The 12,923-nt window shown below is 69.3% G+C and overlaps 4 protein-coding genes and 1 non-coding gene across 5 annotated transcripts; 2 read left to right on the forward strand and 3 right to left on the reverse strand.

Moving 5' to 3' along the window:
- Positions 1-1,432: 1,432 nt before the first annotated feature.
- Positions 1,433-3,339, forward strand: H696_03314 (glutamate dehydrogenase (NADP+)). Its single transcript, XM_009497173.1, has 2 exons — positions 1,433-1,542; positions 1,706-3,339. Exon 2 carries the CDS (start codon positions 1,746-1,748, stop codon positions 3,261-3,263), a length of 1,518 nt encoding a protein of 505 aa, XP_009495448.1. The 5' UTR covers positions 1,433-1,542; positions 1,706-1,745; the 3' UTR covers positions 3,264-3,339.
- A 432-nt stretch (positions 3,340-3,771) lies between these two features.
- Positions 3,772-8,024, reverse strand: H696_03315 (hypothetical protein; the record flags this gene model as incomplete). Its single annotated transcript, XM_009497174.1, has 6 exons — positions 3,772-4,629; positions 4,838-5,261; positions 5,349-5,666; positions 5,798-6,012; positions 6,196-6,576; positions 6,742-8,024. The coding sequence occupies 6 exons, from the start codon at positions 8,022-8,024 to the stop codon at positions 3,924-3,926; spliced, it is 3,327 nt and encodes a 1,108-aa protein (XP_009495449.1). The 3' UTR covers positions 3,772-3,923.
- A 267-nt stretch (positions 8,025-8,291) lies between these two features.
- H696_03316 (hypothetical protein) lies at positions 8,292-9,667 on the reverse strand (the record flags this gene model as incomplete). Its single annotated transcript, XM_009497175.1, has 7 exons — positions 8,292-8,448; positions 8,527-8,661; positions 8,778-8,872; positions 8,994-9,078; positions 9,152-9,249; positions 9,357-9,434; positions 9,569-9,667. The coding sequence occupies 7 exons, from the start codon at positions 9,665-9,667 to the stop codon at positions 8,292-8,294; spliced, it is 747 nt and encodes a 248-aa protein (XP_009495450.1).
- A 1,405-nt stretch (positions 9,668-11,072) lies between these two features.
- H696_03317 (nucleoside diphosphate kinase B) lies at positions 11,073-12,350 on the forward strand. The gene is made up of 3 exons (XM_009497176.1): positions 11,073-11,154; positions 11,318-11,449; positions 11,655-12,350. Exons 1-3 carry the CDS (start codon positions 11,128-11,130, stop codon positions 11,949-11,951), a joined length of 456 nt encoding a protein of 151 aa, XP_009495451.1. The 5' UTR covers positions 11,073-11,127; the 3' UTR covers positions 11,952-12,350.
- Positions 12,351-12,702: 352 nt separating this feature from the next.
- Positions 12,703-12,781, reverse strand: H696_03318. The gene has a single exon. It is a non-coding gene; the product is annotated as a tRNA-Leu (tRNA).
- Between the last annotated feature and the right edge of the window lie 142 nt (positions 12,782-12,923).

Below are 12,923 nucleotides of genomic sequence, written 5' to 3' on the forward strand. Positions count from 1 at the left end.
CGACCCTTGAGCCGCCTCGGAAAATATTGCCCCCTCGCCTCGGGCGGAGGACCTTCGGTGGCGTCCTCCGCTCGTGTGGTTGACTGCATCACGCAGCCCGGCCATGTCCATCACATATATGTTGGGGGAATACTTTTTCCCTCGATAAGGCTGGCTCAGGTGGCTGTGGGCTTCCTGGTGTGTTCGGCCGGCTGGCCGGCCAGCCACGGCCTTGCCGGTTCCCCCCCCCCCTCCTCCGCCGTGGGTTCCGGGCCTCGTCGTCTAGCGCCAGAGTGGCTAGGCATCGCACCCTGGGGTGCAACACGTTTTCCTCTGGCGCGCGCGTCCGGGGAAAAACCCTCAGGCGCTCCACCCCCCCCCCACCCCGCTCCCCCAGCCGGGCCCTGTCGTCGGTCCCCCTTCGCAGATGGCGTCCGGGCCGTTTCTTTGCACCGGCGCGCGCTCCTCTGTATTCCATTTTGAACTTGTACCCCCCCCCCCCCCCCCCGGTCCCCCCCGGGGGTGGGAGGGCGGGCGAGAGGACGGATGTCCCAGCTGGAGAGGGGCCCTCCTGCCCCGGCGGCGGTCTCGTGGCCACATCCTCCCCTCTATCTGCGGCCGTTTCCTCCTCGTGCATACGTGCCCAAGGGCGGAGCCGGATGGAGGGGACCCGGAGCCAGGGCAGGGCAGGACACGCCGCCGGGCTGCGTGTGTGTGCATGGGCGAACATGCCAGCCCCGCCGGCCAAGTGTTCCCAACCAGTTCTGAAGTTGTATGCCGGTGCGCCGCCGGGCGGCCCTCCCCCCCCCGCCCGCCCGCCCGCCCGCCCGCCCGCCCCCCGGTTCCTTCGCCCGGGCCGGCGCGCAAGCGAGACCGCGCGCCGGTTTGGGGGAGAGGGGGCCGGGAGGGGGGGGGGGCGGGGGCGCGAGTTAGCTCTCCCCCGGCCCAGGTGGCCCCCGGCTCTGTGGGCAACACGCCTATGCCTCGCGTTTCCCCCACACCCAAGTGCCCTCCCGGCATGATCGTGCCTGTGGGGGTAGAGACCCCATTTTCGCGGCCACCGGGCAGGCGCCCCCGGACAATGACTCCTGGCACCCCCCCCGGCCGCCCGTCCGCCCGGGGTGTGTGGGGTCCAGGCGGCCGGCCCGGGGACACCAGCCCCCTGAGTCATCTGCCCTGGCCGGGCTGGCGGCCGGCGCGCTCTCGCGACACCTCCAACCTCGCCTGCCCGAGGCGGGGTGCGGGGGGGGGGGTGCCCAGCCCAGTCGGGGCTCCGGGTCGTGTGCCCTCGCGCGGCAAGGTGTCGCGCAGCGCACGCTAGTCTCGGGGCGCCGGTATCCCGGCCCCGCCCGGTGCTGGCGCCCCGGTGGCCGGGCGAGGGGGGCAACTAGAGCACCGGCCCCGGCGGCGCTGCCCAGGCACCCCCCTCCCCCGGCACCGGCACCGGCGCCGGGCGCCCGGGCGCCCGGGCTTCGCCCTCTCCTGCCCCCGGCAGTCAAGAGGCCCCCCGTCACCGGGAACTGGCTGCGCCGGTCCCGGCAGCGACCCTGTATTGTTGTTGTAGTACGACTTCCTCCCGTCCCCCTCCCCCCCGTTCCTCCCTCTCCGCGTGTTGCACCTCGCCCGGCCCTGGCCCCCGCCCCCCCCCTCATATACACGCCCCCCACAACTCCCCCCCCCCCCCGCCCCCGCCGCCCTGCCGCTCGGGCACGCATATGCTGCGCAGGTAGTCCTCGCAACAGGCTCGTTCCTCCCCACCCTTCAAGATGTTCTCCCTTGTCGCCAAGACCACTGCCCCGTCCGTCGCCCCGCGCGCGGCCTTCATCGCCTCGCGCCTGATGTCCTCGGCCGCGGCCAGCTCCCCCCAGCCGGAGGGCGAGCCCCGCTTCCTGGAGATGGTCAAGCTGAACTTCGACCGCGCCGCCGCCCTGACCAAGTACTCTGACGACCTGCTCGATGTTGTCAAGCAGTGCAACAGCGTCATCCGCTTCTCCTTCCCCATCCGCCGCGATGATGGCACCATCGAGTCCATCCACGGCTACCGCGCCCAGCACTCCCACCACCGCGTCCCCTGCAAGGGTGGTATCCGCTACGCCGATGAGGTCAACCTCCAGGAGGTCGAGGCCCTGGCCGGTCTGATGACCTACAAGTGCGCCGTCGCCGCCATCCCCTTCGGCGGTGCCAAGGGTGGTGTCCGCATCGACCCGAAGAAGTACTCCGTCGCCGAGCTCGAGCGCATCACTCGTCGCTTCACCATGGAGCTGGCCAAGAAGGGCTTCATCGGCCCCGGCATTGATGTCCCGGCCCCGGACATGGGTACCGGCCAGCGCGAGATGGGCTGGATCAAGGACACCTACCAGATGCTCTTCGGCAACAACGACATCAACTCCCTCGGTGTCGTCACCGGCAAGCCCCTCTCCCAGGGTGGTATCTGCGGCCGCGCTGAGGCCACCGGTCTCGGTGTCTTCTACGGTGTCGTGGAGTTCCTCAACAACCCCCAGATGCTGGAGAAGGTTGGCCTCACCCGCCCCGGCCTCAAGGACCTGACCTTCGCCGTTCAGGGTCTCGGCAACGTCGGCTTCAGCGCCGCCAAGTTCTTCACCCAGGCCGGCGCCAAGTGCGTGTCCGTCGTCGAGTACAACTCCGCCGTCTACAACGAGAACGGCCTCGATGTCGAGGCCCTCAAGCAGTACATGAGCCAGAAGGGCACCCTCGAGGGCTTCCCCGGCGCCACCAAGAGCTTCGCCTCCAACCCCAAGGAGGGTCTCGAGGTCGAGTGCGACTTCCTGGTCCCCGCCGCCCTGGAGTGCCAGCTAAACATGCACAACGCCGCCAACATCAAGTGCCGCTTCATCGCCGAGGCCGCCAACGGCCCGACCACCCCGGCCGCCGATGAGATCTTCGCCAAGAAGGGCATCGTCGTCATCCCCGACATCATGCTCAACGCCGGTGGTGTCACCGTCTCCTACTTCGAGTGGCTCAAGAACCTGAGCCACGTCCGCTTCGGCCGCCTCACCCGCAAGTGGGAGGAGCGCTCCAAGCGCGACCTGGTCGACCTGATCACCAACACCGCCGGCATCAACCCGATCGAGTCCTCCAAGGTCTTCGACGGCCCCTCCGAGCTGGACATCGTCTACTCCGGCCTCGAGGAGACCATGGTCACCTCCATCAACGACATCATCAACGTCTCCAACGAGCTTGGCTGCTCTCTGCGTGACGCCGCCTACGTCCTGGCCATCCGCCGCATCATGGTTGTCCACCAGGAGGCCGGTATCACCATCTAAGCGCGTGGTGTGTTGTCCATGCGTGCGTGCGCGTGTGCATGCCTGCGCCCTCCTCTCTCTCTCTCTCTCTCTTTCCCTTCCCATGTCTCCCATGTGTAGCCGCGTCTAGTGCGTGCCTATGCGTGTGAAGCGCCGCCAATCACCACATCCCCACTGCGCGTCTCTCGTTGTGTGTGTGTGTGTGTGTGGTGTGCCGCGATGGGGGACGGGGGGCGGGACCGAGCGAGAGAGGGGGCTGGGCGGGGAGCTGTCGGGGGGCGGGCGGGGGGGCAACCTGTGCAATCCCTGCACTTGTGCCTTCCTCCCCCTCTCCCCCCCCTCCTCGCTGTGCGCGCATTCAGGGCCCCGGTTGCCTTTCTCTTTCTCCTCCCTGTTGTATTGCGCGCGCGCGCGGGTCCCTCCGAAGAAATGCACATATGTCCTCTCTCTCTCTCTCTCTCCCTCTGTCTCTCTCTCTCTCTCTCTCTCTCTCTCTCTCTCTCGCGCGCGCGCGGTGATGTGCTCTTTGCTTGTCCTTTGTTTGTCTATTTTTTCTTCCGGCGGCTCCTAGATTGAGGGGAGCGGGGCGCGAGGAAAGACGCCTTGACTAAGGTCCTTCCTGGAGAGCGGGCGAGCGCTGCCGGCCCCGCCACCTCGGCCCGGCGCGGCAGAGCGCCCCTTTCATGACAGGGAGTGGCGACTGCCCTCGGAGCGGCCGCCCTCCGACTGGGCGTCACTCGTGTGCTTCTTTCCACTCCCCGGCGACCGGAGGCCAATCTTCCGACGCCAGCCGCCCTTGCCGCCGGCCGACCCCGCCGCCGTGCCAGGCTCGGCCCCGGCGGCGCCACCATTCGCCCCTGCCTGCCCGGGCGCCCGGCCATCGTCGTCATCGTCATCGTCATCGTCATCGTCATCGCTGTCGAAGTAGTCCGACAGCCGGCCCTGGGAGGAGGATCGCGACATGGCCCCCGATCGGCTGGTTCCCTGGCTGATGGTGTCGCCGACGGCGGTGCCGGCCCCGCGCAAGCCGTCGGCCACGGCTTCGGCCGAGGTGGCCGCCATGCGGGCCATGCCGCGGAAGCGCGCCGTCACCCCGGCCACCAGGCGCCGGTCGGCGGCCCACTGCCCGGCCGAGGTTGCCACCCCGGGACGCACTTCGAAAGATTGCCCGGCCATGCGTGGCGTGACGAGGGACTTCCGGCTGAGGGCCGGCGGGATGGCCGCCGCCTGGCCGCCGGGCTCAAAGCAAAACCCGCTCCCCGGGGCCAGGTCGACCGCCGGGTCGCCGGATCCGCCGAACAGCGACAGGCGAATGAGCTCCCCGCCCGGGGCGGTCAAGATCAGCAGGTCATCATCTCCGATGGGCGGCGTGCAGATGCGCGCCTCGCTGGGCACATTTCGCGGTGCACATCGGGGCAGGGCATGTGCCGGCCAATGGCCGCGTGTGTCAGTTGCCGAAGGCCGCCCGGTCGTCACTTGCATCCTCCCCCTTCCCTCCCCTCTGCCCCTTTCCCGTGAATATGGGCCCATAGCCATCGATCCGGGCTGGCCTGCCGGCTCATTGGCCACGGTGTGATGCAGCAGCCAGCACGCACAGTACCGAGAAGGGCAGCAGTTGGTGGCAGGCAATCTTGAAGGTGGGCAGACTGTAGACAACAAGGGCGCCATGCGGGGCCGTGGTGAGGGCCTGCATGCGGGGCCCGGCCGGCGTCGGGGCCGACCGGGAGTGGTTCCCCTGTGCTCGGGCAATCGCTGCCAGCTGGCCCTGCGCGGCATCATGGTCCACCAGGCACTGGCATGCCGGGGCTCCGGCCCCGGAGCCGGGGACTTGCTCCTCGCGCAGGCAGGCCGCCAGGGCCACGACAAAGCACTGGCCGCCCAATTGGCGGAAGGCCGCCGCACAGATGCGCGTATCGGGCGAGTGCTTGTTCAGATAGGCGCACGTGGGCATGGAGTACACGCGCCAGTGCGACGCAGACAGCACCACCAGCGGGTAGGTGCCTCGTGGATTGGCTCGGGCTGGGTCGGTCGGAGGGTGAGTACTTTTTCTGCATGCATGTGCAGTCGCACGGGGCACGCTGGGCAAGAGGCAGGGCACTGTCGCACGGTTGGTCAAGTCGAAGGGGAAGGGCGCTGCCGATGATGGGGAACCCACGCCCGGGGTGGTGGTGGTGGCGGCGGCGGCGGCGGCGGCGGCGGCGGCGGCGGCGGCGGTGCCCGCATGGCCGCCAGGGGGGCTGGCCGGCGGCGGGGCCGAGTCCGAGCGCCATGTCCAGGCGGCGTCGAACCCTGCGATGGCCAGTGTCCGGCTGGGCTTCTTGGCCGTACGGGCGATGTGCGGCACAACTTGAGCCGCATCAATGTCCACGGCCACGAGCGTGCCATCCGCCAAGCCGATGAAGGCGATCTTCCCCGAGGCCGGGCCTGTGGCCGGGCAGATGGTGTGGCCGGGCCGGTCCGGTCAGTGTGCATGGGATGGTGCCATGGCACGCGGCCAGTGGGGCGGCAGGTCTCACCATGCCCGGGAGTGGGGCATGCGGCGGGTGATGTCGTACCGGTGGGCTCCTGTCCGAAGGTGAGCGATTCGACTGTGGTCACCTCGTTGAGGCGGCGCGGGGCGACCGGCCGCGCCGGGGGGGCTGCGTCTGCCGCGCCGGTCGACCCTCCGGCCGGGGCCGGAGCCGGAGCCGCGAAAAGGTCCACTGTTCGGCTGGTCATGTCGCGCAAGCGAAGGATCGTGCAGTGGCCATCCCGGCCACCGAAGAAGACCCTGAAAGGGGGGGGGGGAAGGAGGCGCGGGCCGGGCGTGTGTCAGCGCGGCATCCGGCCAGCGCAAGGGGTTTTTGTTTGGTCCGCGCGGCCGCCTGCACGCCAAGTGGGGGCGTGCGCGTCTCGGCACGCAGGATGGACCAGGGGGCGGGCGGGGGAGGGGAGGGGGGACGGATCGACGCACGTTTCATTGTCCAACTGGCGGGCGAACGAGTAGCCCCGGCCGCCGGGCGCCGGGCAGGCGACAAACGCTAGGCGGAAGGCGCACTGATGCCCAAGGGTCAGGCCCAGCCCCGGGCCCGGATCGGGGGATCCCACCTCGAACAGGAAGATCTGCCCTGCCCGCGTGGCGGCTGCCACATACTGGTGCGAGGCGCCGGCCGTGGGGAAGGCCGGATCCTCGGACCAGGTGCACATGGCCACGGCACTGACCGCCGCGCTGGACGCGCCCCAGGAGGCCACCCCGGCCGGTAGGAGGTGCATGACCAGCCGCAGGGGGATGGTGGCCACATGGCGCAGGAAGCTGGGGGCCTCCTCCCACACGCGGACGATTCCCTCCTCGTGCCTAATGTGTGTGTGTGTGTGTGTGTGTGTGTGTGGAGGGTGCGCGCGCGGGCAGCCCGATTAGTTCCACATATTGGCGGCATGACCTGTGCCATGCGGCAGCTGACATTGCCTGGCCCAGGGGCAGGGGCGGGGCGAGCGGCTGGCAGCATGCCCATGTTCGTACCCGGTGCACAGGAAGGTGGCCTTGGAGAATTCGCCCGGAGTGAAGGTGCGCGTCCCGCCAAAGAGCGGCGTGTCGGGGCCGGAAAAGTGCGCCAGCGCCCCGCGCAGGGATTGCAAGGCCGCCGACCCGACGGATGTCGTGCCGGCGGCGGGCGTCGGGGCGGTGTCGGGCGCCGTGCGCTCGGTCTTCGACGTCTTGACCCGGAGGCCGGCGAAGCCGGGGCGCTTTTTCTTCTCGGATGGCGGCTCCGATGCTGGCGGCTGCGGCGGGCCGGACGCCTCGCCGCCGGGGTGGACATGTGCCTGGGGGGAGGTGGCACTGCCGCCGGGGACCCGCCACCGGCGCACCGCCTCGGCCGTGGTGGCGGCCGAGGTGGACCCCGGGTCGGCCAGGCCCAGGGCCGCGGCCCAAGTCTCCAACTCTCGAGCCACCGGCCGGCTCCAGGTGCACATGGCCGGGGCCAGGGCCGTGCAGGGGGGCTGCGTGAAGCCCGGCGCGCCGATCGGCTGTGGCAGCAGGGCCCGCACATGTCCGGTTGTCAAATGGGCCGGCGGGGCCGGCGGCTGTGACTGGCAGGGGCTGGGCGCGGTGGCGACCGGGGCCCCGGCTTCGGGGGCCGGGGCATCGGCCGGCCGTGCGGCGCGCCCCGGGCTGAAAAGCCGATCCAGCCCGAGCTTCTGGCCGGGGGTCTTTTTGCCCGGGGTGGCGGGGGCATCGGCGGCCCGCGGGCCCGGGGCCGAGCTCGTGCCCAGGCCCGGGGGCAGCGCGACCGGGTCATCCGGCGAAGGCTTCTGCCCCGGCTCCGGGATGGCCGCCAGCAGGAGGCCCCCATGGCCGGGGGCCAAAACCACCAAGGAGGTGGGCTGCTCGGCCACATCCCGATGCGGCGTGCCATACATCACCATCATGGTCCGGGCGTTGGAAAAGGGCGTGGTCGGGCCGGGGGCCGTCGGAGAAACCGGGCTCCCGACCGGCGCGGCACTGGCGCCTCCATCGCCCGGCAGGCGCGGGGACCCGGTCGGATGCAGGGACAGCTGGTCCGGCAGGGGCAGCAGCAGGGTCCGCCGCCGGGGGATGGAGATCGCCACGCTCGCGGGCGTGTCCTGCTGCTTGCCGGCCGAGGGGGACAGGGGCAGGGCCTCGGCCAGCTGGACCATGACCACGCCGTACGGCTCAAAGAGGGCCATTCCGCCGAGCACATACACCGGCGAGGGGTTCTTGGAGCTGGCTCGGGCCGTCAGCGGGGCCGCGAGGCGAGGGGGGCTCCCCATGCGAAGGGGCATCTGCGTGTTTGATTCTTCTTTTTTTCCTCCCTCCACCCACCCCGCTAATGGCCAACGCACCCGAGAGGCCCGCCAGACCGGCACCAGTTGAGAGCGCGCACGGGGTGCGCGTCGCCCGCAGCCGCGGCCACTGCTCGGGCAGCGCCATCGGCGGCAGGGGCGAGGCCGGGGGGGGGGGGGGGGGCAGCGGAGTCAGCGTGGGCACTGGTCCCGAATCCGGGAGATGTCCAGGGGAGGGATGGCCCGAGGGGCATGGGCAGGGGTGCATCAAGCGTGAGGTACACTTTCGATGAGCTCCGCGTTGAAGGAGTGTTCCAGCGCCGCGCGGCCCAGGACATAGGTGTAGATGCGACCGCCGGCGAAGGACACCAGGACCTGCTTCTTGTCGCGCGGGTCGGCGGCCATCACCCCGACGGGAAAGAACCTGGCCCGCCACGCGACACATGGGTCAGTCTGTGTGCGGGGGCGGGGGCGGGGGATGGGGCGGGAGGAGAGGGCGCACTTGACTTGGGGCGGGTCGGCCACCACCGGGAGGAGTGTGGGCATGCCGGACTTGAAGTCGTAGCACACAACCTGGCCCCGGGTCAGGGCAACAAACAGGCGCTTGGAGCAGGCGGACACCGTGGCGCAAGTCCAGCTGGCGGGCGGAACAGGCAAGGCAGAGGGCAAATGCGCAGGCGCCCGGTGAGCTTTCGAAAGGAGGGAAGGAGGAAGGGCGACGGCGCAGCATGCGGCCCAGTGGGGGGCACGTACGACTCGTCCCACACGGACTGGTGAATCAGGGCATTTTCCTCCAGCGACCAGAGGCACAGGACGTTGGTCCGGTCGATGGACAGCAGCGTGTGTCCCTTCGGGCACGGCCGCGATGTCGAGTACCGAAAGGTGCGTGTCAGATCCCCCCCGGTGCGGGTGGCAGGGATGGGGGGCAGCGCGCGAAGGCCCGGGCCGCCGGGCGCCATTCAATCATACCTGGTTGGTGCGCAGGAATGCCATGAAGCGCACAGGCGTCTGGTGGAGGTGGGCGGCCGTGATTTGTAGGCCCTCCGCCCCGTAGCTGTGCCCGGTGTGGATGGGTCAGTGGCCGAGGCGCGCGGGCAGGCATTCCGGGTGATCGGCCGACAGCGCACAAGTTAACAACACCACTGCGGGCCCCGACGGCGACAATGCCCAGGGCAGGGCAATGGGCCAGGTGCGTCGCATCGGAGGAGATGCCGTGGCGATTGACCTGGCGGGGCGGGCGGGCAGTCGCGACAGGGGAAAAAAAAAGCAGCCCGAGAGAGTCCGCGTGTGCGTGTGTGTCAGCGACTATGTAAGTTGGGGGGGGGGAGGGACCGGGCTGGAGGGGGTGCGTGACACGAGCACCATCAGGCCCGGGGCCTCGTGGAAGAGGCTGGAGCGGAATCGAAGGGACTGGCGGAGATCTAGGCCGTCGGTGCATCTGTGCCTCCCCTTGCTCCTGTGCCTCCTCCTCGCCCGCCTGGCACCGTTCGCTCGCCGGGGCTTCCCGCCCCCCTCCCCCATCCCGGGAAATGGCCCAGGCGCACCAGTTGAGGCTTGAACTGATCGGGGTCGAAGTTGACCTCGAATTCCGGCCCTAGGTAGGTGATCTTCTTGAGGAAACGCAGCCCGGCAAAAAGGGCCATAGTGAACGGCGAAGTGGGCCCTCACGCGCGTGCGATCTGACAATGATACCAAAGGCGACAAGGGCGCTGACGGCCGACGCTATGGGCGCGTGGCGGAAGGTGGACTCCGCGCCCGTGCAGGGGGGAGGGGGGGGGGAGAGAGACCAAAGCCCGGGGAGGCAAGTGAGGGGCAAACGAGAGGCAAGGCAAAAAGCGCCGGGGCTCGAGCGAGAGAGGGAGGGAGGGAGGGGGGGGGATAGGTGGGGGCGCTAGTTAGCACACTTTCGACCGTGAGGGACCCCGACGGAGCCCCGGCCGAAAAGAGGGCCCCAGGCGCCGGGCACGATCTCGGTGTGGAGGGGCGGCCTGCGCGGCACGGAGCCGCCCTGCGGTCCTTTGCCGGGGGCCTATCTGTGGGCATACAGGGGGGGGGGGACCGATCGCGGCGACGGCCTCGGGGGACCGCCCGGCCCGGCGGCCTCGATCGGCCCCGCCCCCGGGCGACGGACGCGGCGGGCGGGACACACGGACGGGGCGCCCAGTTCCGGCCTCCGGCTACCGGCAAGCCCGGCTGCCCGAGATAGAGACTAACTGTGGTGGGAGAGCGCGCATTCCTCCGGCTGGCCCCCCCCGGTGCCCGGGGCCGCTGGCCACCGGCGCGCAGTGGGGCGCGCGCGCGCCTCGGCCCGAGAGGAGCGCGTGCTTGCGGGAACGGCATCACAGAACGAGCTGGGCGAGCTGGTGCCGTTCTTGTGATTCAGCATACGGAGTGCTTGATCGTGGGAACGAGAACTGTCATTGTGAGAATGTCGTTCCTTGATGAAGCCCCAGTGTCGACGCCTCTCCATTGTTCTCGCTCCTCCTCGCGTCTGTTCTCCGCTGGCCTGCCGGCCAGCCGGCCGCAGTGGGAGGCAGAGAAGGACAGGGGTGGTGAAGATCGGGTCGCCCCGAGGGGGGGGGGGACAAATAAAAATGCAGAAAAAGATCCAAAGACGCGCGACTCCGGTCGGCCCGCACCCACACCCAAGCGTACGGGCAGGAGCGGGGCGGGGAGAGGGGGGGGGGGTGCCACCGCGAGGGGATCTAGCGTCCCCGGGCCCTAGACCCCTCGAGACGGCAGGGGGGGGGGGGCGGGGGGGGGCCTGTGTCGGGTTCCCCGTCCCCCGCTCGTCCCTGGTCGGTTGTTGGGCCGCTGTCGGGGGGTGGGCGATCAGCCGGGGCTGGTGCCACGAGGGAAGTGGCACCGGGGATGTTGGCGCGCATTGCCCCCCCGAGCGCGTGTGCCTGTGGGTGTGCGTGTGTGCGTGGCCTGGCCCGCGGTGCGGTGTTCCGACGGCCGGCGGCCGGGCGGTCGGCCGGCAGGGGGACGTGCCGTATAAGTGGGGGCCGCCCGGCTCGTGGCCTCCAAGCCGGTCTTCCTACCACTTTTTAATTCTCGTTAATTTTTGGTAAAAACAACACTCTTCCCCCCAAACATCACCATGGAGCGTACTTACATTATGGTCAAGGTACGCGCATGCGCCCTCCCGGCTGGTCACCCCCTCTCTCTCGCCCCCTTCCTCCTTATGGCTGTCCTCTTCTTCAGCTTCATGCACTGGTCCTGACCCCCATGTCCGCCCGCCCTCGCGCACATTTTGTCCCCGCCCCTGACGTGTGTGCCGTGGCCAACAGCCTGATGGCGTCCAGCGCGGTCTCGTTGGCGAGATTGTCAAGCGCTTCGAGCAGAAGGGCTTCAAGCTTGCCGCTCTCCGCCTCATGACCCCCACTGAGGAGCACCTGAAGCAGCACTACAAGGACCTCGCTGTACGTGTCCCTCGCGGCGCGCCTTGCCTGGCCGCGCTCGTTGCCTGGCCATTGCACCCTGTCCCCGCCGCCTCGTCGGGGCTCGCCACTCACCGGCCGGTTTCTCACCTTCGCTTGTTCTCCCTCGCCTGCTCCCCCCCTCCCCCCCCCCCCCGGCTTCCCTGCCGCCCCTGCCGCCCTTGCCGCCCTCCGGTGGAACCCGCAGGAGAAGCCCTTCTTCCCCGGCCTCATCAAGTACATGACCTCCGGCCCCGTCGTCGGTATGGTCTGGGTCGGCAAGGGTGCTGTCACCACCGGCCGCAAGATGCTCGGCGCCACCAACCCCGCCGACTCTGCCCCCGGCACCATCCGTGGCGACTTCTGCATTGAGGTCGGCATGAACATCTGCCACGGCTCCGACACCGTCGAGAACGCCGAGGCCGAGATTGCCCTCTGGTTCCCCGAGGGTGTTGCCACCTACGAGAAGTCCGAGGATGCCTGGCTGTACGAGAAGCGCAACTAAGCGTCTCGTCCCCCCTGTGGATACACCCTGTTCCTCCTTCTCCCGTGTGTGCTCTGCATGCCCACCTGCATCGCCCACATCATGGGTCACTGCCACAAGTGCGCGCGCCCCCTTCTCTGTGCCCCGCTCCTCCTGCCGCGCCGCGGTCCGCGCGCGTGGCTGGCTGGCCGCGCGGGGGCTGACACATCGGGGAGTGGCTCGCGCTTGTGCGCATGTCCTCTCGCGGGTCGATCCACCTATCTCTCTTTCTCCCTCTCTCTCTCTCTCTCTTGCCTCTGTGCATCTCGGTGCCGCGCGCCCTCCCTCCCGGGGAGGGGCCTTCGCGTGTTCCCTCGAGCGAGCGAGAGAGACGGGGGCCGACAGAGAGGGGCACTCAAAATACACCCGGTCCCAAAAGCATTCCCTCCCCAGCCTTGTTTCCTTTCTCTCCCCCCCCCCTCCCCCCCCCGCGCGCGCCCTATCCTACGTCGCGCACTTTACGCCGCCCGTCTCCTTGCCTCTGCGCACGAAAGAGACCGAGGAGCGAGCGAACGAGCGAACGGCAGTCGGGCAACATGTGAGGGATGTGTCGGCCTCTTTGGATGGGCGGGCGCTCTGCGCGCCATGCCTTTTTTTTTTTTGGTGGGGTCCTTTTCTTCTGTGCCTACTCCTCCTCCGGGGTGTGTACCACCACGCACGGCCGCGGCGGCGGTTACCAACTTTGCGCGCGGCGACAGAAGCCCGGACCATGCCGATCGAGAAAAATAATGTATGATTGGAGTGGGACTCGAACCCACGCGGTTTCCCACCAGTGCCTTAAACTGGCGCCTTAACCACTCGGCCATCCAACCTGACAAGATGAAGGTAGGGCCCTCCATTGGTTATTGTAACCTTCGCCGCCCAAATCCCAGAATTGGTCACGGGTTGTCACGTGACCACATCTGAGAAGTCGGATCCCCGGCTCTCCTCTCCTCTTGGGGAGAGCCGCGCCTC

This window comes from Fonticula alba (genome assembly GCF_000388065.1).
Source record: "Fonticula alba strain ATCC 38817 unplaced genomic scaffold supercont2.5, whole genome shotgun sequence".
Classification (NCBI taxonomy): domain Eukaryota; order Rotosphaerida; family Fonticulaceae; genus Fonticula; species Fonticula alba.